Here is a 24873-nt window from a genome sequence, read left to right as displayed (position 1 = left end):
TTTGACCAATAAAAACAAAATCAAATGAAATGAATCCATTATGATTAAAGAAAGGGGAGCTGCAATGAGTGGGTGTCAATTAAATTGCTCTGAAATGTCTGCAGGAAGTGATTGTGGGGGAGTGGGTGCAGCTTGTAAAGAATGCCTGGAAACTTTGCTGCTCATTTCGACTTTTGATCTGTCAAAATAAAATCTGTCTTGCACAGAAATTGAAGAAAAGAAAAAAAAACAGCAGCCAGCCTTGATAAAGTGAAATGAAACCAGACATGTAGGTGAAGGTTGTCGATTTATTTCCATTTTGTCAGAAAAAAAACAAAGGCTTTGCAATCTCGCTTCATCACAGACAGCGCATAGAAATTCTGTTGCGTAGAAAAATGCACTGCTGCTTCTGTTTGAACTCAAAAGAGATTCAGTGTTTTATTCAAACATGCACCTTGCATATGAACGTCAGAGACAGTGGCTTTCAGTGAGGCAGGTTTCTTGACGAGAACTACGAGAGCGAGCATTCAAAAGAAGGCACTTTTCATTTTTTAGAACTCTTCATAAAGCTTATTGAGCCTACATTCAGATGAAAAGACTTACATGTGTGCAGAAAAGATAAAGAGGAAAGGCAAAACTGAACTCTGAATATATCTATATCTATATATATAGATATAGATATATATATATTACCCCAACCTAAATAAAAGAGATCCCAGCTACTGCTACAGTACTATAAGACCTAAGGTGAGCTGATTTTGGAAAGGTCACCAGGTTAGAAAGACAGTGAGGACTGGGATATAATTTTAAGACAAAGCCTCACTTTTCCACTCCTGAGAAAAGGCAATTGCTTCATTCAAAAACATAAACAACTAAGGTTACTGCTTTTTGAATAAAGCAGAAAGAATGTTTGAGGCATATGTGTCATTAAGAAGCCAACCTTTAGTGAATACCTTCTCAGTCTTTTAAACATCTTTCCCTTACAAAACTAACCATTCATTTTCTTGCAGGACACATTAATAGTCACTTCTTGGTTCATCAAGTGTGACTTTCTATAACAGACTTCACACAGTCTTTAAAAATCTCCTAAAAATGTTCAGTTTCTTTCAATCTGGTCAAGGTCCAGCTCTCCCCCAAGCTGGAAAATATCCTTCTGTGTTCCACAGTCACCCTTCCAGAGGGTGCGTTTGCTGTCCACGATGCACGTAGGAGACCCAGGCCGCGAGTCCACGCTACAAGCAGAATCACTATCCACCTCCTCGAACGAGAAATCCTCTTCTTCGTCATCGATCGTCTTTTCTCGTGATTCTAGTCCCAGCTCAGACACGGCCGTGAAGTCTGACTCTGATTGGCTGGCGGACTTGAAGGAGGGCAGGGGCAGACTTGACTGGAAGCTGTCGGAGGCTGAGAATCCTGGCCAGCTCAGGCTTTGAAACGTCTGAAGTTTCTGAATAGAAGAGACAGAGAGAGACAGGAGAGAAAGAAATGTTGGTTTGTGCATCACACTGCAGTGCATGTCACTGTAGTTTCACTTTACTGAAACTATAAAAGTTAAAGTGTTTGGCAGTGCAAATTTGAGGTCAGGTTTTCCCAGAAAGCTAGAATGAGATTTGGCTTTCTGTTTGGGCAGCCGAAAGCTGGCATTCCCTTTCATCGACTGCATGTGAACATGTAAACACGTGTCCTCACAGAAGCCACAGAAGAACATACAGAAAGCCCTAAACCATCTGCGTTGTGTGAAAAAATGTTGGGATAAGTTGCATACCACAAAAGGTATCTTTTGTTAAAGTGTGGTCTGGGCTTATTCATGACTATAAGCCACTCTCAAACACATACTTAACCCAACCTCGAATAGTAAAGAGCATTTATTATTTAAGCCATTGTTGTTCACAGAGGCTATGACGTTTTTTTTGAAGTACACTCCATGGAGAGTCAGGTAACATATATATATAAACAAAAGGCTGCATTTTTCCTCCCTAAACTTGACCTTAAAGAGATTCAAACAAAAAAGTTGTCTGCTTTCATGCTCTTTTTTCACCCTGATGTCCCCTCTGCAACAAAAGGAAGGCGGTCTTGCAGTGCAGTGAAGGGAATAATGATCTCTGGAGTGCCCCCAGCAGCAGATGTTCGAGGCATGGCAGTGAATAGAGATGAGTTTTTTTTGTTTTTTTTTGTACCAGAAAGCCTTGGCTTGCGTGAAAGACACCTGTAATGGTGTTGAGCATGTGTCGAGACATGGTTTTGGCTGCTAAAAGGAAACCGGGAGTCTCATTTTCTTCCGTTCTGTAATTTAGCACGATCCACGAGAAAACTGTAATCCAAAATTTCGCTGTCCAGGGTTTCAAGTTTGCTTTCTTTTTCCTAAATAAATTTCACATTTACGACACTTCATCTGCAAACGCTTTAGGTGATCATGTGAGGAGTGGGAGGTTTTCTGCTGTAGTTACACCGCTGGAGTGGAAAAGGGGATTTCTAAGCTTTCAATCTCAACCCCCTGTATTACCCCCCCTACTAATTATCACAGCAGAGGAGGAGACGAAAAGCAAAGAAAGAAGGGGGAGAGGCAGCTTCTACACAATATGCTTTCTATAAAATCTACTGAGCCAGACTGGGTTTTGGGTGGGTGTGTTGGTGGTGGGGGAGCAGGGTTGGATTTCTGCCTTGTACCCAGCTTTGACATATGAAACACATCTACGCACGCACACACATTACTGCTGCCATACGCACAGACTCTAATGCTGTTATGTCTTCACATAACTAACAACTAACGAGCATTGCAAGGGATTTCCAGGGAGTCGTGTTTAGTTATTTAAATCTTGAGTGGGAAAATTAGACTGTTCAAATAACAGTGAAACAAACCGGTATTCAGGCAGACGTTACAACAAAGAATGAGGCTCCGATGTAAAGATGGATTAAAAAGCAGCAGCAAAAGCACACGCCAGAAGGTTAGGCAAATACGTTCCTGATCGTTTGCGCAAACAACACTCTGCTAAGTGCCACAGCTAAAGTCCTGCTGTGATGCTCCTAAATATCATGCAAATAATCAAAAAAGCTTCAAACTCAACGTGGAAGGTACCTTGAACATGGTGACAAAATGACAACAAACAACTGACAAAGAAAAGAGAACACAAATCTACAAGCAAAGAATTTAACTCATTCCTGACAGTTAATTATATACTTGCACACCTCTGCATTACTTATCTGTGCTGCTGTGTGTGTGTGCGTGCCTTTGCATTCAGTCTGCATGTTTGGATTTCACTATTAAAAAAAAATGTAAGATGGATACAATTAAATGCATGTTGGTAAAAATTACAGAAGAAATCTCTTCAGTTGATTGATGCAGAAATGGAGCTGACAGTCAGTATGACTTCACACTACTACTGCTTTTTTACATACAGTATGCATGCATGTACTGGATGTATGCACACATATGACAAGTGGAAACATGCTGTTTTACACAGTAAAAGGACACACCTTCAGACACCCACTTAGGTGTTCCTTCAAGCCTTCAGGGGCTGGCAGTCAGCTATGATCACCATGTCTGCAATCCCAGAAATGGACTGAGATGTAGGAAGGAGGACTGGGGGTTGGGGAACAGTCCAAACTTGGGCCAGTGGGACTACATAAATAGAGAGTTTATCTGCCAGCTTTCCTGCAGGACTAATACTTTCTGTCCTATTCCTGATCTTTCTCCTTTGAGCACACAGGCATCTGCACATACACACTTTTATTTTGCTCAACACGCCCCTGCTTACCACCTGAACCGCGAACGTAGCAAATCCAAAGATTTCTTTTCAGACTGTAAAACAAACCAACTCATGCTATGGAGTGACCAGACTGAACTCACGCAAGCATTTCCTGAAGAGCAAAGTTTATGCTACATCAACGATCACTCAGCAAGTGACCTACAATGAAGAGATAACATTCCCTGTCCGACAGCTTGCAACATTCACAGTTCTGTGGAAAAAAACATTGTTGTGCCAACAAGGAAGGGCAGCCAGGGATAAAAACAAGACAGTGGTCAGAGGGGTAAACTGACATACGCTGCTGACAAGGAGGGTATTCAAGGAATTTTGGGGGTGGCAGTAAGTAAATACCAAAAGTATCTGAGTTATTGCCAATTAGCATTGCATACATCCCCAGAATTCACACCTGCCTTCATTGACGTGGTTAAGGAATCTAGACACTAAATTATAACATGTTCCACTGACATGTCACAATGCTTCACCCCATGAACCGCAAACACACCTAAAATGAAGTCAAACATGTTTCTAACTCCTCCAGTACACCTTTTGTGGTGCCAACTATGCATTTACATTTGTTTTCCGTTTAGTAAGCTTCTTATTTATCCACCCACCCATAAGATCCAACAAGCTCGATAGGTGTGAGATAAAGGAAAATGTCTTTACTGACAGCCTGAGGCAGGGTTGTGCAGGGCACCACTTCAGTCTGACAGTTTGGTATGACGCACACCTACCTGTTTTAAAGGAAAGGGAGGATATCTCACTGTGCAACAGATGCAAGCAGTTGTCATTTGAAGATTGTTTTACGATTTCAGTCTAATAAAAACACAACCTTGAGCAACCTTAAAGTTCTATTGCTACTACAATTCCAATGAGCTGATCCAAAGGTGGAAACAAAACATTTTGTCAACATAAAGCCCATCAGATGAGATTTAAGGGCCGAGTCAGCATAGAAGTTCAAGTGAACTCACAGCTGTTACACCACTGAGCTGCCGATTGAGGAAGTGACAAACATGAAACAATCGATTTATGAAAGGATAAGCCAACATCACAACTTCAGAGTGTGATATAGTGTTGACATATGGTCTGTGTGACCAGCTCACAGATTGTCATCTCCAATTTAAAATGGGAGATGTCTGACTCACATTTTAGGCGTAGCGTTTCACACCAGCGCCACTGAATACATCATGCATCCTATGGTTCTACAATGCCAGCTTCATTTGTGGGAACACACATTATTGCAGGATTAAGCTGACTGAACAGGTGCATTTTTGAACAGTCAAATGTAGCCTAAAAAGAGAGTTTTGCTTTTGTAACCATATTGCAAAACCATTTTGTGTAAAAGGCCTAATGTGTATTCTGCCATGTATAATTGCAGGTTAAAATCTGATATTTGTTGTCACAAAAGAGGATACAAATCCCTGCATTTCCACATGAGTACTTTTCTCCTAGTCAGCTTGCTATCATGAAGTTGCACCTTTTTTCTGGCTCACACTGAGATGAGCAAATTTGTTGACCAACAAAAAGAATGAGAATCTCCAACAAGTGTTTCTATGGTTTTTGGGTTACTAAATATACAGTTAGAAATTGCATCCTTACGGATTGAGGTCCTGGAAACTTTTGATGCAGACTCGTTGTTATAGAAACTGATTAATAACAATGACACATAAAGTTTTACTTGCACCGGTATTGAGTACATGCATTTTAAATTATACTGCATGCATTGTGTTACATTCCTCGCCCTAGGCATGCACAAGGGTGAGAAAGTACACAGTTACAGCAGACGTGCAATGACCCATCTAACCTGTACAACCTAACTCGTTTCAACAATGCTGGCTGTCGTGGTGAAAGCAGATAAGGATGATCTGCAAAAACAGAGCCAAGAACACAGCTTGCCTCACTCTAAGAACAAACTTGTAATCAGCAGAGGCATAAAAAGCAAAGATAAAACTGACTTCGAATCTTGTCTTTGTGTATTTGCGAGTATAAATGTGCAATCGGTGAGCTTGATTTTTCCCCCTTTTAGCAGCTGGCATGACTAGAGGAAACATGCCTGCTGGGCTCTATTACCCAGGCCCAGTTGATCCAGCCCTGGCTGAGTCCTGAGGGTGAATAGCTGGGAGCACAACTGTTTTTGGAAAAGGAAGGGAGGGTAGATGAATAAACCGATGGTACTTTCTAATCAGGGAACAGGAAAAGAACAAATTCCCCTGACAAGAGGACTTATGGAAGAACAGCTTAAAGTACAATATAAAAGCTGTGCACAGGAAAATAAAGTTAAAACAGACATGGTCTGTAATCTGATTTTGATTCACTAAATCAGATCTAAATGTATCCTGGCTTTGATGCTACAGATTAATTTTAATGAAAAAAAAGGACAAATGAGATGGAGAAGGATTTGTAGAAACTTCAGAGGATTACTGAGCATTAAAACAGTACATGTCTTTAACTTCTACCAATCTGTTTTTAGGTTTGAGTTTGTCCTGGGGTCATATATAGTCTGACCATTCCTCTGCTTCCTCTAACCTTACAAAAGAACAAAAACCTTTGACATGGGGAAGGCAATACAAGGTTCAGTTTATCTACATATCCCTACAATTAATCACCTTCCTTTAACTGCCTGATAATAGACAGAAAGCTAAAGAAAGGGAAGCAGCCCAGTGAAAAATGGAGGCTAGCAGCTGCAAGAAGGTCACAAATGACCACGAAGAGTCCAGCTTTTGGATAGGTTATTTACCCAACAGAGTTAATGAAATGATAAACCGAAGCTTGGCTTGCTAGAGCGTAGTGTTGGGCAATGTGAGCGAACATGAGGAATGCTTCTTTAGCAGTGAGCACCACTCCACAGCTGAAAGGAGGAAAGCCTGAAATCCCTTAGCCCTGAAACCCTGGACTGATGACCCAGAAAAATTCATTCAGCTTTATTTAATCCAGTCTAATCAGCATCGGAGAGAGAGAGATGCTGTTATGTTTGTGGATCTCTTGAATTTCTCTTTGGTGTAAAAACATGAAATTGTTTGTCTGTGTGGTGACAATATTTTGTCTAGCATTTGGCTAAATGCAGTCAAGGACATTTTGCGGCATTGCCATCAGAAATATTTATTTTATGTAAACTGAAGCAAAAGGGGTTGCTAAACCTTGGACTTAGTATATTACATTAACTTGCAATCATATGAATGTAAGCCTGTGTGTGCATGTCTGTGCGTGCCAGCATTTCCTGCTAACCTGAGTCATCTTTGCCAAGTCCAGGGAGGGACGCTGCTCCTGGGCATCCTCTGGTCTTCTGCGCTTCATAGCGATCTTTTTGTCATTCAGCACACAAGGCTGAGATTTGCTCCGAGACAGACACCCTTTCACCCCACCTCTCCCTTCAGATCGTCTTCCCAGCTCTGGGGTGGAGTCTGGAGAGCTGGTCTCTGATGTTTCCTCCTTCTGGAGCTCTGTCAGACTGATCTGCTCATGGGAAAGGGAGAGAGGCCTGAGGAAGACATGACTGTGGGAGTGGTGGTGATGATGATGATGTGAGAAAGGCGAGGCAGGGGACATCGGAGAGGCAGTGAACTGAGGGTGGAGAGGCAGTTGCTGGTTGAAGAATTGCAGGTCCACGATTCCATCTGAAAGGACACTAGACCGCGAAGGTAAACTGAAGCTGGAGCTACGCTGCATGATAGGAAAGTGGCTTCCTCCTCCTGCTCGGACACTTCCTCCACTGTGGCACCTGCGTTTCTCCACTGCCGTCCACACGCGGGAGCCTTGGGGCTTCCAAGATGAGCGGAACCCGCCAAATTCATCGGAGAACGACAAGGAGCGACACTGCCGTTTGCTTGGGGGCGCTGTCGGAGCTTGGCTGGTGGCAGTGGTGGAGTAATGTGCAGTGGTGGACGTCACATGGGTGCTGATCGTGCTGCTGTTGCCCAGAGTCAGATCTCTTATCAGGCTGGTAATAGCAGTGGTGCTGCCTGGTTCCTTGGTCCAGAGCTGACTCCCAGGGTCAGGCATCACATCCCACAGGCTCTCCAGACTGGAATCAGACTGGCATGGAGTTTCTTGCTGGATGGCACAGCTTTGCCCCAGGTCAAACCATCTGTCTGCTTCTGAAAGGAATTGAAACATATGAACTCACATTAATTAGCCCAGACAGAAATGTATTGAATTGTAAATTAACATATCATAACAAATATTTATATTATGTAAATTAGAGAATTATTACTTGTAACCTAAAAACAAGAAATTATATTTGGAAAGATGGGAGGAGTAAGAAGGAATCGTTTTTTATAAGATGAAGATGTTTGGAGGAATAAAAGGAGATTATTGTCTAGAAACAGCAGTAACCAGAAACAAAACACATAATCTAACAGAAATTCATGAGCTTTGGAGTTGTGTTAAAAAAAGACAAAAAAATACTATTAATCATTTGTCTGAAGATTAAAGACAGGATTATGCTTTGGGGGAAATTTTCAAACAGCTGAACCAGTGCTGCTCATGTGAAACTGTTCTGAAACCTCCCAAACGTTGCTGACAGAAAAAAAAACAAAAAACAGAGCCAAAATACTTTTCTACAAGCATAGTAGCAATAAAACAAAAGAAAGAGCATAGAATGTAAAAGAAAATAAATGTAGTTGGACTGAAAAGTGTTGTTCTTTTAAGGAAGAACTTGGCAGAGTATTGTTAATGTCTAGTTAAGCAATCGAAAATGTGACTCAGTGTGTTGTTTCTTTTCACATAAGCTGCTAGAAACCTTTGCTGTGGACTGTAATCAATCCAAACTCTTACTATCTCAAATGCCTTTCTTTTTATAATGATTTTATATTTACAAAAGAAACTGAACTAATAAATAAAAGAAAGCTTAAATCCCTGCTAGATCTCACGGTTTCCCAGAACAAAACAGGCAAGTTGATCGGATTTTTCAACCCTTGAACCTGCATTAATGCTCATCCCCAAAAAATTAAATTCACACAGAAATCAACTTGTGAAACAAGCTGACAGAAAAATGCTTTCAGAAGCAGTAAAACTTGTCAACATACGTCTATAACAAAAGTGCAGGAGGGAACACTTAGACAGCAAAGCCTCACAGCAATAATATACTGAAACAAACTAAATCCCATCCTCCTGAATGTGTGTCTTTGTTTGGCGCGCTGTCTCACAGACTGGTGGTGACCTGAAATCACTGTTTTGGGCGGACAAACAATCCACACGGGCTACAGAGACGACCTGACAGGAATGTTAGTAAAACAACTTGACAAAAGGAGATTCGGATAAACTTCAATAGGCCAGCCATTGAAAGCAAGACAAAAAGTGTTGACTGAACCAACGAGACACGCTAATGTCAGGATTAGTAGTGGGAAAAAGTACGCCACGCCACTGCATGTGACGTCCACACAGCTCTCATTAAAACAAAAACAGATGATAGTGAGTGATAGCGGAGGTTTGTATTTACAGTTGCGTGTCTTTTAACACAGGGAGTAATTACCGCAACTGTAAAACAGCCTAAGGGAAATTGTTGACATAGGCAACAGCATATTCGATTACATTTCACTCCCATGAGAATGCTGTGCAACGTAGTATAGAGGCAGGTGCACTCTGATCATGAGAGGGGGATGACTGACAGATGGAGAAAGGGAGAAGTGAGAGACTGAGTGCGACAGACAGGATAAAAAATACACAAGACAGTTAGAGCTGAGGTCACTGACCTTGATGGTTCAACTTATCAAGTCATTAAAGAAGCAATTTGTTGTGCTGGAGTTAGGTGCAAAGAACAGAGGAGTACAAATTGTAACTACAGAAAAGAGTTAGATTAAAATAACTCACCCACGGTTCCACAGGAGAAGAGGGTGGTCCCTCTGCTCATGGTGTGGAGATCGCTCTGTAAGAGATCAAACAGTCAAAAGGGTACAGGCTATATCACAACATGAAGAATAACACAATTTTACAAATTTTTACTCGTTTCGCAGCTATGTAAAGAGATGAAACAAAATGAAGATCCTATGTAAGGATCAATCAACCAGACGCCAACATATTTTCAGCTAAATGACTGTTTTGATTCACCAGAATTGTTGTCATCATCATTTACCGAGCAGGTTTATACTGTGTGGCTTCAGAGAACAGGTTCTGAAAATCTTGTTATGTGCTGGCTGCTCAGCAACAAACAGAAATGAAACAGGGAGTAGCACACACTCCGACGGCTGGTGACCACCAGAGCATTTAGCAGCTTTTAGAGCCAAACATGTCCCGCAAGAGATGGTTGGGAACAACAACAACAAACAAACACATTAAACCTCCTCAGATTAATTTAAACCAGTCTGTGAATTTACCTCCGGACACCTGAGCTTTTGCTTGGTGGGCATTTTTAAAATCTTCCATAGCTATTTCGGTCAGTGAAAACTCAAAAACAAAAATAGAACTTATGAAAAAATAAAAAGTCAAACACAAATATATATATTTAATATGAAAGCAAGTGCCTTTGATAAGGACAACAGGTCTAAGTTGAACAGGACAGAATAATATGTGCACTGAAGTCAATGTTCCTAGATGAAGACATGGCCTCAAGAGAAATCAGGTGGCCAAGAATTGGCTGCTTATTGACCAAAGTATAGCAGGTCAGATTAGATTACTGTTATTCCATATAACTCAAGCACATATACTGTGCATAAATAAACTGGAATACAAATAAATGGATACAACAAGAGAAACAGTGTAGTATTCCATGGCAATGGGAAACTCAGAAACTCCCAAATTTCCATTGAAATGACACAAATCGATAATCCACTAAAGAGAAAAGCTCTTAACACAAGCTTTTACACTTTACACAATTCCTGAATACAGAAACTTACACAACTCATACAAACTATTTGTTAAATTAAAACATTTACGACATAAACTTAGCATTTTAAGGACTTCAAATATTAGCCAGAGAATAATTTTACAGAAAAATATATTCACTAAATTCACACCATACAAGGTGTCAAATTTGTTTTTCCCTTTAAATAACAAAGGTTATTTAGAGTGTACAAAATTGAGTGTTTTTAATCCGATACCTATGTATTGTTTGATTTTATTTGTTAAGACGGGTGGTGGTGGCTGCCCAAAGGACAAAAATAACATGCCATAATACTGTTCATTGCTTTGACTCACCTTGGGCTTATTACCACAACAAAAAAAAATATTTTCTAAGATACAGGTCACTGAATCCAAAACAAAGCTTATTGTGTTACAGAAGATGATTAAATGACAAACAGAGCTGGTACAATCACACCTCAGTGCTTATTACCTTGTAGGAGTGAAAAAGCGATGTAGCCTAAACTAAACACATCAGTCTTCTGGCTTTTTTTATTCACAGATTAAACCTGTAGCTAAGATCTAAAAAAACAGAGAGAGAACCTGATCTTTTGTTTAAGACGTTAAAGAAAATAAATCCTAATTCAAGGCTTGAGGCCCTGGCTGTAAGACTATTTCTAACATTTTTATTAAAGAAGACGTCTCAGTGTTGGTTCAGAGGATACGTTTGAGTGGTTGAACTAATTTTTAGAGTTTGTATTCTTTTCAGAATGAAAACAGGACAAAAGCAGCCACTTAAAGCTTCTCTTTAGTGCAGCATAAAAGGAGTAGTAAGATAAAAATCAAATGTAAATGCTTGGTATCTGACTTTTTAGAAGTGAAACCAAAGTGTTTGCAAAAAAAGGTGAAAAAGTGCTTCGGAGCGGCTTCTCACAAACGCAGTGCACTATTACACTGTTTAATGTCGTTAACCTGCTGCAGTTAAGGTTTCAGGGTAAAACTAAACTGTAAAAGAAGCAATAATATTTTTTGGAAAGCCTATTACACCAGTCAGTTGATTTTAAATGAAAAATTCTGGTCTGCCATGCTCACTGGGGCTGTGCAAGTGTAGTGACTTTTATAACAATTGTAAATGACCAGTTTCTCTTCCGTGAAGATTTAATAAATAAATAAAGTTTTTCTCACCGGCCGTCTCTCGATGCTCTTGGACGTTACATCATTGACACCCTTCTTCTTTTCCAGTGTTTTTGAGAAAATGATCACCATGGTAACGAGCAGCTCTGCTCCGGGGCGTTCAGGTGCAGAAAAGGGCCACGGGCGGCCATGTTTACACGAGGGCGGAGTGCAGATGGCGCATTCGGGCAAAGCAGACCAGCAGCTGGTGACCTCCCATCTGAAGAGCAGCGCAAGCCAGGACGGTGGAGGCAGAAGCAGCTAATCCCTGTGTTCGAAGAAAAAGGCAGAAAACATAAACATTCATTTAAGGGATAGGCCACACTGCATCCAAAGGGATTAAAATAAAACTGCTTTTGTTTTGTCTGGCAGACCTTGGCAAAGAGATGTGCCTAAACGGTAGCATCACCTTGAGCAGCTGTAGGCAAATAGAGACTTGTGAGAAAAATCCAGCTTCCCAGGCGGTTTGAACAAAGAGGAGAGCTAGAATGAACTCATCACCCGCTGCCTTTCATTCCAGAGCTTTATAGACTAAGATCATCTTATGCTGAGAAATGACAGTTGTAGCTGTTTTAGTCAAACCCTAAAAATAATGTTACGTGCAATCTCATGCAATATTGCAAGATCTCACTCAAAGTATGCGTTGAGAATGACTCTCAGCTACTACCGCATCAAATCTTTGATCAATATCTGTAAAACTGACTGAGTAACAGCCATTCTTGTGTTGGCCAATGTTAATTAGCTGTGGCGGCGAGCTTGAACTGGATTGACATCAAACATTAATCTGCTGTAGATGTGCGGCCGATGATTGCTTTCTGAAAGCTTCATTGAAATTTGTCCAGTGGTTCATCAGATATTGTGCTAACAGAAAAACAGGGTTGACTTGAAAAGTTAATGCTAAAGTTTTAGGCAAAACTTTTGTGCAAGGAGTAGCAATTGGAGTTTACGTTGCGAATGACTCACAGCTACAGCCACACCATATTTTAGAACAATATCTGTAAAACTGACTGAGTTAGAGTCATTTTTGTGTTTTCCAAGGACAGAGGGTGTGGCAGCCATCTTGAATCCAGTTGACTACAAAAGTTAATCAGTTGCAGATGTACATTCAGTGATCATGTCCTGAAAACTTCAATAAAATGTGTCTAGTGGTTCATGAGATATTTTGCTGACAGACAGACACAGGAACAAACACACGCACACACACGGGTAACGGAAAGACCATCTAAAAGCAGACAGAAAACATAAATGTTTACTTTGGCAGTACACGCCTATAGCTTCCGTTACAGTTAAAGAAAGTTCACAAAGGGATAATTTTAACAGCTAACACTAGATGAACAACTTTAAGGAAGACTTTCTGTTTGACCTTTACCACCCTGATACTTAAAGTAACTCAACCGCTCAGTTATCAGAGCTGCTACACACCCATAAAGCTACCGTCTTGGTAAACAAAATGTCCAGCAAAATGCGAAACTGCTTCCTCAACCTTGTAAACAAAAGAACATTTGGTTCTGCCACATAAAGCACTGAGCATATGGAAACCTAAATATGCTGGGACAGAAGGCAGAGTTTCACAAATCCCGGAAAAAACATCACTCGCATCAAACGACCGCAGATGTGGCACGGAAACCTGACTGGAGGAGGAACGTATATGGAGATGTGGTTGCCTGCATTCACATTTGGCAAAAGCAAAACTGCAATAAACACAACTCTTAAAAGTTGTGAAGGGGGTTACGTGTTTGGCAGATGGTGTGTTTGTTGCTCGGTTCTGCTTTTTTTGACACGACTTAACATGCGTGAAACATGTTGGGAAATGATAGGAAAGCCAAGATGCACTTTCTGTAAAATAAATAGCTACGAGACTTTGGGATTAAGCCTTGGTCTTTCATTAACCCACCACCTGACACAGTAAAATAAAAACATGTAATATCACTGCACATCAGAATAACTGTTGGCTAGTGACAGCTTTCTAATGTGGAACAACACATGAGGCTAATGGATTCTCCAGACCTGCAATGTCATCCTTCTCATGTAACATGTGGTTTTCTGTTAAGTTAGGGTTGTTGCATTCAACATGCTAGAGTGCAAGGGCGTGCACTCACTGGGTATTAAATAAGTTTTGTGGGACTCACACAGAGAAAATCTAAGAGACAACACAAAAATATGACCATGTCATGTTGTTTCACAATGTCATCACTGTCCCTTCCTTCTTTCCCAGCCTCATAACTACATAAAGACTAGAAATGTTTTGTGCAGGCCTGCCCCAAACCAACTGCTAGCATATGACTCCCATTATCTCCATTTATCCCAGAGAGTCAGTGGAGCACAACTGGGCCTCCACAAGCAAGAGAAGCTGGTGCTGCAGGGCGGGAGGTGGAGGACAAGTAAACGTTTTCTGTGATCACTTTTGCAGATTGCATTACTGATTAGGAGTGACACCAAGTTCTGGGTGGGGTTTGAGTGTATTTGTGTGCGTTAATCAGAATGAGGGCTGAGGAGCATGATGGTCATGTGTAGAGGTTGTAACAGTGTGCTTTTAGAATCGCTGCGAGGAAGTGCGGCATGTTCCATAAGGGCTGAAACAGCACCTTATGCTTGTGTCTGTTTATGCTAACCCGCACTTGTGTTTGGTGACTGGCAAGCAGGGTCATGGGAGAGGGCAGACCGAGTGTGAATTCAACCCTGGAGCCATGCTTACCTAATGAACAGACTGCTCATGATGAGAAAACCAGAGCTTAGTGGACAGAAAACCGAGGCACACTTGTGTGGGGCCTTTACTGATCAGATCAAATTTTCACCGCTCTGAAGAAGCCCATTTTCTTGGCTCTAGTTTTTTTATTTGAAAGAGTTTTTTTTTCCTGTTGCTTAGAACACTCTGACATTTATGAACTGCTGCCATGAAGCCAATTCAAACCTCACACACTTTGTCATACATCCCTTCACAGAAAGAGGCATAATTAAAGTTTTGTCTCACCAGTTACATTTACAAAACTACAAAAGGCTACATTGATGTCAAGTGATGCATGTTGCTGCACCCTTCCAGATTAGTGTGACATTCTTGGGAAACATACTATGTCTTTCCAGTTTGAAAACCAACTGTACATACCAGTAACGAAAGGTAAGTCAATTTGTCTAAAAATAAGAAAGCAAACACATTTTCTTGTGTAAAAATCATCGTATCTAGTTTAAAGCTGATTAAACCTTTCCTCAGACTTGTGCACGCTGTGTCGCAGACACCAGTTATTGGCTCACAATAGTCAGTGACTCACAAGGACTCACAAGAAAGAGCAGCTAAGATAATATGGCTCTTTGCCCAGGCTGTGATTTCTACAGGCAGATGAATAGGAGCCCATTTGAGGCCCCCCTAAAGTTCTGTGACGGGGTGTTTGCTGTCCATCACCAATTGGCTCTGGTTACTGCATACTTGTGTGGAGCACGTCTGGTGTCAAGACTTTGATCTGTGGCTGTAACTTAAATATATGTTTATATATTTCACAATAACAAGATCACGAGGGCCAAACAAATATAATGCTGCCGACATAGCAAAGTTTATACAAATTATATTCCTATTTCGATAAGATGTTTTTTGCAGTTGACCATAAATAAAAAGCTATTTAGGTTCTCTTTTGTGAAAGTCTGAATTGGAGATTGTTAATTCTAAGGGAACACACAGCCACTCCTCTCACGTATAATGTGCTTGAGGTTGTAAAAATGGTCTTAGGGAGGTCAAGACATACCAGTGAGTCCTTTAGCCATCACCCTAGTACCCACTTGAGAACAAACTCTGGCCAAAAACAACACACCATCACATCGTCTCATGCGCATAAACAATGAGGTGTTTCTTCAGTCAAACTTTTTTGCATTCCCAGTAGTAAAAACTGCCAGCAGCTCTGCAGGGTCTTTTGCTCTGAACATAGCAAGTTTTGTTCCATTTATGACTTAGGAAACAAAACCACTAATAATTAAAATCAATTTGTTTTCTATTTCACTCATGACTGTCTCATTTACATGTGTTAAAACTCTATCATTTGATGTTGCTTTCATTAAGTTTATTTAATTATAATGCAAAGAATGTCTATATGTGAATGATTATTTATCATCTACAATTATTGACAGACGGATAAGTGTGGCTTCTGCAGTTTTACTTTTTGTGGACTGATTGTGGTGAAGAGGGAGATGAAATGTAAGACTATGCTCTGCTTGACCATTGATCTATATTCTTACACTCACCTATGGCCACAAACTTGGAGTATTGACCAAAAGTACAGGATCTTGGTAGCTGGGTTCTTCCTTAGAGATAGGGTGGGAGGTTTGGTTATTCGGGAGAGACTAAGAATTGAGCCGGTGGTCCTCCACATTGAATAGAGGCAGCTGAGGTGGTTCGAGCATCTAGTAAGGTTGGCCCCTGGACGCCTCCATAGGAAGGGTCCCAGGCATGTCCAACTGGGAGGAGACCGCAGGGAAGACCCAGTCCAATCCTCCTGGAAGAGCTAGAAGGCGTAGCTGGGGAAAGAGATGTCTGGACTTCCCTGCTCAAGCTGCTGACTCCGCGACCCAACTCAGGAACAAGCGGCAGATAATGGATGGCTGGATGGATGGATAAATGGATGGATGCCAACTACTGTTATTCATGGGTGAAGGTTGAAGTTGAAGTCAACCTTGTGCATGTGCATATAATTGCATGAGTATTAAACAGCTTGAGTAAAACGGGAGGGAAAACACATACACACTTTTCTGATCTGTGTGTGGCCACAGCTTTAGTCATAAAACTACACAGAGTTTAATGCATGTTGCCCCAGGTCTCTGTTTGCAGATGTGTTTTTCACACTACTGTGACCAATAAACTAAATGCAGCCAGCTCTCAAAATCCCAAATACATCATTAACTAAACTTTTAGTTTAAAACACAAGCAGGAATCTGTGGCAACACATCGGAAATGAAACCCACAATTAAATAAGAGTCAAATATATTCTTGAAAACTACCATTTGTGAAGAGTCTATCCGGTAAACACTGAAATTCACCCTCACTGCTCAGTGAACATGAAGAGAAACTAACACTAGTCGCAGACATAAGCACACTTTGGAGCTTGCGAGTTCTACTTCCCTTGTGGTAAAATGCTGCTGCTGAACTGGGTGTGGAGCACATCGACTTCATTGCCAAACACATGAAAAGAGAAAACCCCAAATGATGCACAAAGCATTGTGACATCAAGTTAACTTCTCATAAACTGCATAATAAACCACTGTTGCTTTTCAACAAAGAAAGAATTCATTCAACTAAAAGAGCAAACACCACGTCCCTACAATTAGAATTACAATAACATTTAGAATAAATAAGTTGTGTGATATTAGTGATTGGAACAAAGAAAAAGAAAAAGGTTTATATACTGCAGCACTACACAGAAACAAAAAAAAACTTTATGAGTAAAAATAAGTATATGTAATATATAAATATAAGTTCTACATGTTGAGGGTGATATTTTGCCACTCTTCAAATATTGTTTGCTTACTTTGCTTTGTTGTCGACACAGCATTATGTAACAATATGTAAGCATTTAGTGGCTGAAGAGACCCACTGATTTACCATTAACTGTAAACTGTAACTAGAAGTTAGCACCCAAACTCTGGCTAAAAGCAAAAATATTTTAACTTGCAACTTTTGCGGTGCATAAATGCAGCACAATTTGAAGTTAAAGTTGGACAAGGTTGGATATTCTTTGCATTGTGTTGAAAATGTGATGTACTTTCTGCTTGCAAATCTGCATCACTATTTTCAAACGAGTCCCAAAACAGTGTGTCAGGGATGTGCCTTTTAGGCTAATTAGTTGGTTGTAATGAATGTGAATGTGAAACCCTGTTTGCCCCCAACATTACCTTTTTTATTGTGGTTTGAAATGGTATAAGGTACTGATTACTGTTCTGCATATTTGGTGTCAAGTTTAAAGTTCCAGTTTTGTGACTACGTGCTACTGCTATATCAGAACTGTGAGCAGATGAATGAGTCAGAAAAATGACTCATATGTGTGATATCCAAAATTATTTTAAAATTTTGATTAGTCAGACCACAGGCCAGTTAGTTTTCGTCTTTCCTGATCTGAAATGAGCTCATGAAGCAATTCTTTACAACAGAAACATATCAGTTAAAAAAAAAAGAAAAGAAATTGGGGCAATTTTGTTTCAAAATGTTATTTTTAATATACAAAAAAAGAAAACAAACTGCTGACACAGCCTTACAGAGTTCTGAACTACTCCCATTTTGACTTTAAGACTCAGCTTCAACTCGCTCCCCAAAATAAAAAAAAGGTGCTGCCACTGTATTCAAATAATGCATGTATAAAAACAATGATGTGGAACTCATTGTCGTCCTAACTCACTTACGTTGTACACAGCCTCCTACCTTTTAGAGTAAGCTGAACTTCATAAACTAGTTGCTAAGTTGAAGACTGTTTTTAGGAACTGAATCGGAAGCCATAGCAACCGATCACAAACAGAGATCAACAGTGATTGCTGGTGATTTGGAAAAGGCAGACGTCACCAATCTAGTGAAGACTAACGTCTGGACAGCTCATCATTTCCTTATCAGGGAGTGTGTTTGTCATAGGAAACTGGATCATTGTGCAAGTCCAGTTTGCTAAGCTGCAGCATAGTGACATGCAACCTGCAAATTTAGAACAGTTTCTTTTTTGCAGGCAGCCTGAAATATATTCAGAGTCGGCCCTGGGCCTTAGACCAAGAATTAGTTAGCTAAAATCTTTAGAAGCTTGACAGCCATAGGATCAGGTGTTTTAGTTTAACTACAGAAAAGTATGGGGCCTCTTGCCCCCTGAAGTAACCCTTGCATGCCACGGCTATCCATACATCAGGTAACCCACTAATTACACTGCCCCCACCCAATCAATCCCTGCCATTCTGCTTGTGGTTTCTTCCATTAAACATGAGTGCCTGCTCTGTTCTTTGCACAAGCTGGAGCCTTAATCCATCAGGGATACATTACATGGGAGACTCTACAGCTCCTGGCAATCCCTTGCAATTGTTCAGCTCAATAAGGGGGACCACTCCTGTGCTGCAAAAGCAAGTTATGTTACACAGACTGTCACAACCAATCAGCCAATAAAGTATCCTTGTGGTTTTGCATGACACTGTGCTCACATTGTAGAGGTGTGGGGTGGGTGGTGATTGTGTATGGATGGGAATATGTCAGAAAGAAAACTGTGCAGCATTCCATTGACCCATTCATTCATCCATGACGGGGCTCAGCTCACCATATGGACCCCTCTGACTGCTCAGCACACGGTTTAACAGAGGTCCAAAACAGGCAAGGTTTAAGAGCAAGCGGAAGGTGGGAAACGTTTGGTGTTTTTTATGAAACCCACCACTGTTTACAAAGTTAAAAATAGAAGAAAATGAGAATGTTTAAGTTGAGTTCTCGATTCTGCAGAGATAAACAGGAAGGAGTATTGCCATAGTGATGAAAACTGAATAAACCTCAACTTATTTTCAACTGCAAGCTTGCCATATGTTTTCTACTGATGACTGATCTTTGTTTTAAACTTTCTAATTCGTTGGTTAATTTGTTTTCTATGTCTTATAGCACTCTTGTGTTTGTAGGAGTCCATTCATCCATCCATTGTCTTTACCCACTTCTCCTTTCCGGGTCGCGGGGAGCTGGTGCCTATCTCCAGCAGTCACTGTGCGAGAAGCAGGGTAACACTCTAAACAGGTCGCAAGTCCATCACAGACATCGTAGGTCTTGCTTTAATAAAAATAATTTCAAAAACTATGTGACTTTATACAATCTCTGGAGACATTCTGGAGCAAATCAAAATTCTTAGTTTAAGTCTTATACCATGATTGTGACAAGTTATACTGTAACCAAGAATGGAAGAATTGAAGAGATTTTATTCAACATAGCTACACAGAAATGAACTTAAGCAGCAGAGAGTTTTGGGCTCCATTTGTCTTAAATTATTTTTCAGTGAATAAGCTGACCTGCTGCCCACAAGCTAATAGGTTAATCCTGTTGCCTGTCTGCAGATGCATGTGATATGACAATGTAAAACATGCTGATAGACTAAAACCCAATATAGCACAGAGGAAGTTATTACACACGTCTCCGTGAAAATTAGACATCTTTGTGCAGGCAGGATTATCGGGTCACACTGGCTCCGTTTTCAAGCCCAAGCTTGCACAAACACACTTTAGGAGGATGTGACACATCAAGTGCCACAAGTTAGTTACACAAATCATGTAAAGATGTAACATGTCACTTAAGGTGCAATTTATGTTGTTGGGTGTTACACAGAAAGATTTTCCCTAGTTCTACCCAGAAAGCTACAAAGGGAATAAAACTTATTTATGTGGAGACCATTTGCTTGCACTTGTGTTATTCCTTCACCTGATCTCATTAAACAAATAGGAAAAGAAAGAAAAATGGCAGCTAAGAAAAGTTTTATGGAAGAATACATAATGTACATGTATCTTGCTTGTCTTAGTCCAAGTTATAAATCATTAACCTTGAGAAAGTATAAAAAGTGCTATTAATAACATTTAACTTGAAACATGTTGTGGTTTTTAACACTGGATAAATCACACGCCCACACACACGCACACACACATGCATCTGGGAGGTGTCTGCACTGGAAAAGGACACAAATGGATTAAATCTCATGCTAAATGTCACTGGTATTTATTGGGCCTCGACAACAATCAGCAGTGATGTAAACTTGGCAGTCAGTTGGGTGAACATGCTATTTTTTTTCAACGAGTGAAGGATTTTACCAGTCGCCACTGCGGCTTACAGCTCAATTTTAGTCGTGCTCATTGGCTTTCACAGTATAGTCAAAAAAAATGAACACAGAACATAACGCCTTTGAGACATTGTGGTCCACCTCAGCTTGTGGGATGGGACATTGCCATCCCTTGGTATTTTGTAGTAGGGTGTAAAATGGGAGTTACCACACAATTCCTACAATGATAAAGGAGCCAGTAATCTTATTCATAAAGAAGAGCAATATATGCACCACTTTTAGGTATAAGAAATGCTTCATGTTTCTTCTCTAGTACCTAAAAGTGATTCTCATTAACATGAGAAACCAGTTTTCTGAGTAAGATTGTAGCTGCAAGAATTATATCCGTGTACCTCATTAAATAGAAAACATTCAATATTTTAATAAACATTTTAAATAGACCTTTGGATACAAGCTTGAACATGCTTTTATCAATCATTTTTAAAGTTGTTTTAAGAAAGATTAGGCATAAAGGCATTGCATTTAACTGTAAATGTCATAACAAGGAGAAGAGACTAGGTGCTTTTTGTCATGTTGTGGCAAACAGGTTCTAAAGAAATCCAAAATTAGATTCCCTGTGCCATACACTAACCGAAGCTTTCACTTCTCTTTTTTTATTTATTTATTCTTTTTTTTTTTAAAGGAAGGCAGTTGGGAGATTGTATCACAAGAATAGGTTTACGGAAAAGCCAGGTCCACGTTAAATCATTAAGGCAGGAAATACATGATGAGATGAATGCCATTTCGAGGAAAAGGCTATCTAAAATAGCTTGGGAAAATAAAAACTGTGGTCATTCATTCATAATAAAAGAGCACAAAGAATAGCACAAAGAAACAAAATGCAAATATTAGCTCACCTAAACGATGGGGGGTTTTTCAGGAGAAAATAAGTTTTGAACACACACACAATCCAGACAGTGGGTATGCAAACAAACTAAAAAAAAAAACCTAAGCCCCTAGGGAAAAGACATGCTCATTTGAGAGTCAAAAGGCTACCTTTTCTTTTTTTTTTCAAACCCAAGCTAGAGACTCACTATCACTACCTAGAAACGTGAGAATTGGATGTTTTGATGGTGACATTGCTACTACATCCCAGAATGCTTCTCATTTCATCGCTAGAGTCTGGTCTTGGGGGGGTTGGGGAGGTGCTTTTTTGGTGTATTTGAGAAAGCCTCTTTTCTTTTCTTTTCTTTTCTTTTCAGCTGCAGGTCTTAGGCTTTGTGAGCGACAGCACGCCAGACTTTCAAATCTATCGCGTTAAATGAGAAAGGATATACATAAAATAAGGAATAGAAGGATTGAAATGAACACACCGCTTGAACTAAGTACGGGCGTTTCAGTATGTCTGAAGCAGCAGCAGTTATGACTGCAGGTCACAGAGAAGAAAGGAAAGCATCTGAACTGAACAGAGTACCATAGTGGCGCAGACAGCCATGGCTAACAATCCTGTTCTGGTGCCTTTGCAATAATATCACATGCCAGAAAACCTGGGATTAAAGGATAGCCATGGTATGAAGAGAACAAACAGTGTAAAAATGGCAAAGAGATAGTGAAATGTACAGAAAGGCATAAAGGAAGAAAATAAGAGGGGAGAAAGTAGCAGCCGGTGTGTCAGCATGTGTACTGAGTGAGAGTGGTACACGCAGACGGTGAATGGGCCAGAGGCTCGCTCAGCTCCAGGCACACAGCTGCCCGCTGACAGAATGGAGTCCTAACAGGGCCTTTTGCTTGCAACACAAAGACTTTGCAAATGTGTGCGTCTTAAGCACAAACGGAGAGCGCTGGGTGATCCCCTTTAAAAACCCAGCAGCTTAAAATGCTCCCCATAAATTATGCCTCCTGCACGTCCAAAAACAAGTCCACAGACTAACAGTGCCAGAGCTGTTGTTCAGTACAAGTGCAGCAAGTTGTACTTCATTAAAGTGACTGTCAACAACTGTGATCAATGGCCTGCCTGGGTATCGAATCACCTTTGAGTAAAAATCTATACAACAACGCATAGAAACTTCTAATAACTTTCTGACTGCATTCTCTTTGTTCAGTCAGTAATTAAACAGTTCAAGGGTTTCATAAACTGGGCCTGTATTTAGTCAAAACATTTGACGGTTGGCTTGAGTTGAACAATAATGTCTCATTTCATTAATTAAATTATTTTTTTTACAAATAAGTGAAGTCATTATTACTGTACGCTCATGATCTGAGACTGGCACCAGTAGCCACGGCGTGCAACAAGTTCACATCACAGAATTCGAAAGATCTAAAGTGCATTTTTACACCAAGCTGTGACATTCCTTGCATGCTTTATTTTGGAAATCAAAGCAATCTGCAGTCGTCATCGTCTTTCCAAAAGTGCATAGAGAGACGAGAAATGCACAGAACAAGTTTTCTTTTAGATTTATAAGTTTTGAGAGGAGCCCCTATCAACATCTGTAATCAGACACTGGGGATGGCATGTGATCTTTTTTTCCTTACTCTCTGCTTTGTGTCTAACTTGAACATTTAGCTACTCTTTGTACTGGTAGTCACTGAGCTGGATTCAAACAAGAGCCAGTAACGTTTCCTGCTACGATGGCCAAATTAACAAGTTTTTATTGTGGGTTCATGCCAATGGCTGATGTAGAAACATTTCAAGGTACCTCCAACAAGGGCCCAAACCACTTCGCTGTGGTGAAGTGCTTGTAGTGTCCACAAAGATCAGCTAGCAGTCATGCAATATTTAGCAGGGCAAAACACAGAGATGGACTCTTACTTCCTAACCTACAAAAAAAAAGAAACAACACTGGCATAAAAGCAGTTTAAAGCTTTGCAAACAGGATGCTCTATATTCGGAGTGCCCTGGCTTTGATTGGGAACTAACACTGCAATAAAAAAGTTGCAAAATGAAGCTGGTGTGGGCGGCCTCATCTATATATCAAAAGATGATTTATTGGACTTTACATTCTTATCATTTCTTGTCCTTGTGGTTTCAGTTTCATGTGTAGTAACAGATTTATAGTATATGACTTTCTCGTTAATGTGTAGCCACAATAATGCATCATTTTAGGGTTTTGATTGGACTCCCAACATCCAGCCATGTACATTACTGATGAAGAACAAACCCCCACCGAGAAAGAGGCGACTAAAACAAAACACGTCCTCCACTGAACTATCTGCAGAAAACAAAACAAAACAAAATTAGTAATTACAGATTTCGATCTGAAAAGGGAACGATCTCGTGTATGTGTGGTCGTGATTGGAGAGAGATAAGTAACAAAGCTTTGTGAGTCAAAGCACTCAAAGCCTCTCTGAATCTCTCCTAACAGGCTGCGGTGAGGAGCTGTGTGTCAACACATGCTGCTGCAGAGCAACCACACTGCCTCTCCACATACAGTATTCTGCAGCTTCAGTTTCACTACATAGACTATCAGATGAAAGGGAGTTTGTCTGCTGCCTCAAAGTGCTTATGTGCACCCGTTCTAGATCCTCTGTTGCTTATTAATATTATTAAGCATAAACTTCTATTTGAGCCATGGGGGTGGTAAATCAGACACTGAACTGGAGTCTTCCACAAAGACTAGTTTTAAAAAAGTGCACAAAATGGACTTTTATCCTCCTAGTCGGGATTATAGGTAACAGAGACTGGTTTACTGTGATGACATTATAATAAACACATCCTAGCCTTGTTGTTGTCCAAGAAAACCTGACAATGTTTTAGGGGAAGCCCAGCATGAACAACAAAGTTGTAAACTTCAGAGCAGTCAAAGGAGAAGAAACGCAAGGATGTTAGCAATGGCGACTTAAAATACTAGCAGGTTAGAGTAAGTTTTTTTCTTTCTTTTCAAATGTACATATCTGTTGTTTTTGACAAAGATTAAAAAAAAGAAAGGAAAAAAAAACTCACAGATTTCTCGCAGAAGCAGCAGTCAGATCGGTGCCCTCTGTGCAGGACTGAGCAGCACTGCAAGAGGCTGAGAGCTGAGCTGCTGCCTTCAGCATTGATTGTAACAATATCCGCGTTGACGCGAACCAGGACGACAGGAGGGGAACCGAGGGGAAATTGAGTGGATAGGAAACTTATATGGAAACATGGACCGACAAGTAAAACGAGAGTACAACTTCTACAAGTTTAATTATTAATTTAAATAAACAAAATGTTCCAATGAAAGGTCACGCGCATGGAAGAAATTAAATGATTTATCCTCGCACCCCTCTCTAGTTGGTACGTTCCACTTCAGCTCTCCCACAGGCATTTACTCATGTGCTACTTTTACTATGCTGTTCAGTGATGTTGATAGGACTGTTTTTAGACATCTCTGTACAACAAAATTACCTGAACTACTTGACTAAACACTGCTATCAGGATTCCATAACATGCTCTCTTTAAGTTTGGCTTGTATCTTGTAATAAAAAAAATAAAAATAAAACAAACAAAAACAGTGGCT

The 24873-nt window shown here is 40.3% G+C and overlaps 1 protein-coding gene across 2 annotated transcripts; it reads right to left on the bottom strand.

Moving 5' to 3' along the window:
• Positions 1 to 267: 267 nt before the first annotated feature.
• On the bottom strand, positions 268 to 24447 carry LOC108242447 (protein FAM53B). Of its 2 annotated transcripts, none has more exons than XM_017427278.3 (5): positions 24333 to 24447; positions 11682 to 11937; positions 9531 to 9585; positions 6948 to 7813; positions 268 to 1426 (listed from the first exon to the last, which is right to left on the bottom strand). In XM_017427278.3, the coding sequence occupies exons 2-5, from the start codon at positions 11760 to 11762 to the stop codon at positions 1076 to 1078; spliced, it is 1353 nt and encodes a 450-aa protein (XP_017282767.1). In that variant the 5' UTR covers positions 11763 to 11937; positions 24333 to 24447; the 3' UTR covers positions 268 to 1075. The 2 variants fall into 2 exon arrangements, with proteins under 2 accessions (XP_017282767.1, XP_017282760.1); XM_017427271.3 differs by having other exon boundaries at positions 6948 to 7816; positions 24333 to 24446.
• Positions 24448 to 24873: the final 426 nt, after the last annotated feature.

The sequence above is a fragment of the Kryptolebias marmoratus genome, linkage group LG22 (assembly GCF_001649575.2).
Source record: "Kryptolebias marmoratus isolate JLee-2015 linkage group LG22, ASM164957v2, whole genome shotgun sequence".
Lineage (NCBI taxonomy): Eukaryota > Metazoa > Chordata > Actinopteri > Cyprinodontiformes > Rivulidae > Kryptolebias > Kryptolebias marmoratus.
The sequence above is the reverse complement of the archived record's forward strand: the minus strand, read 5'-3'. Positions and strand labels throughout refer to the sequence as shown.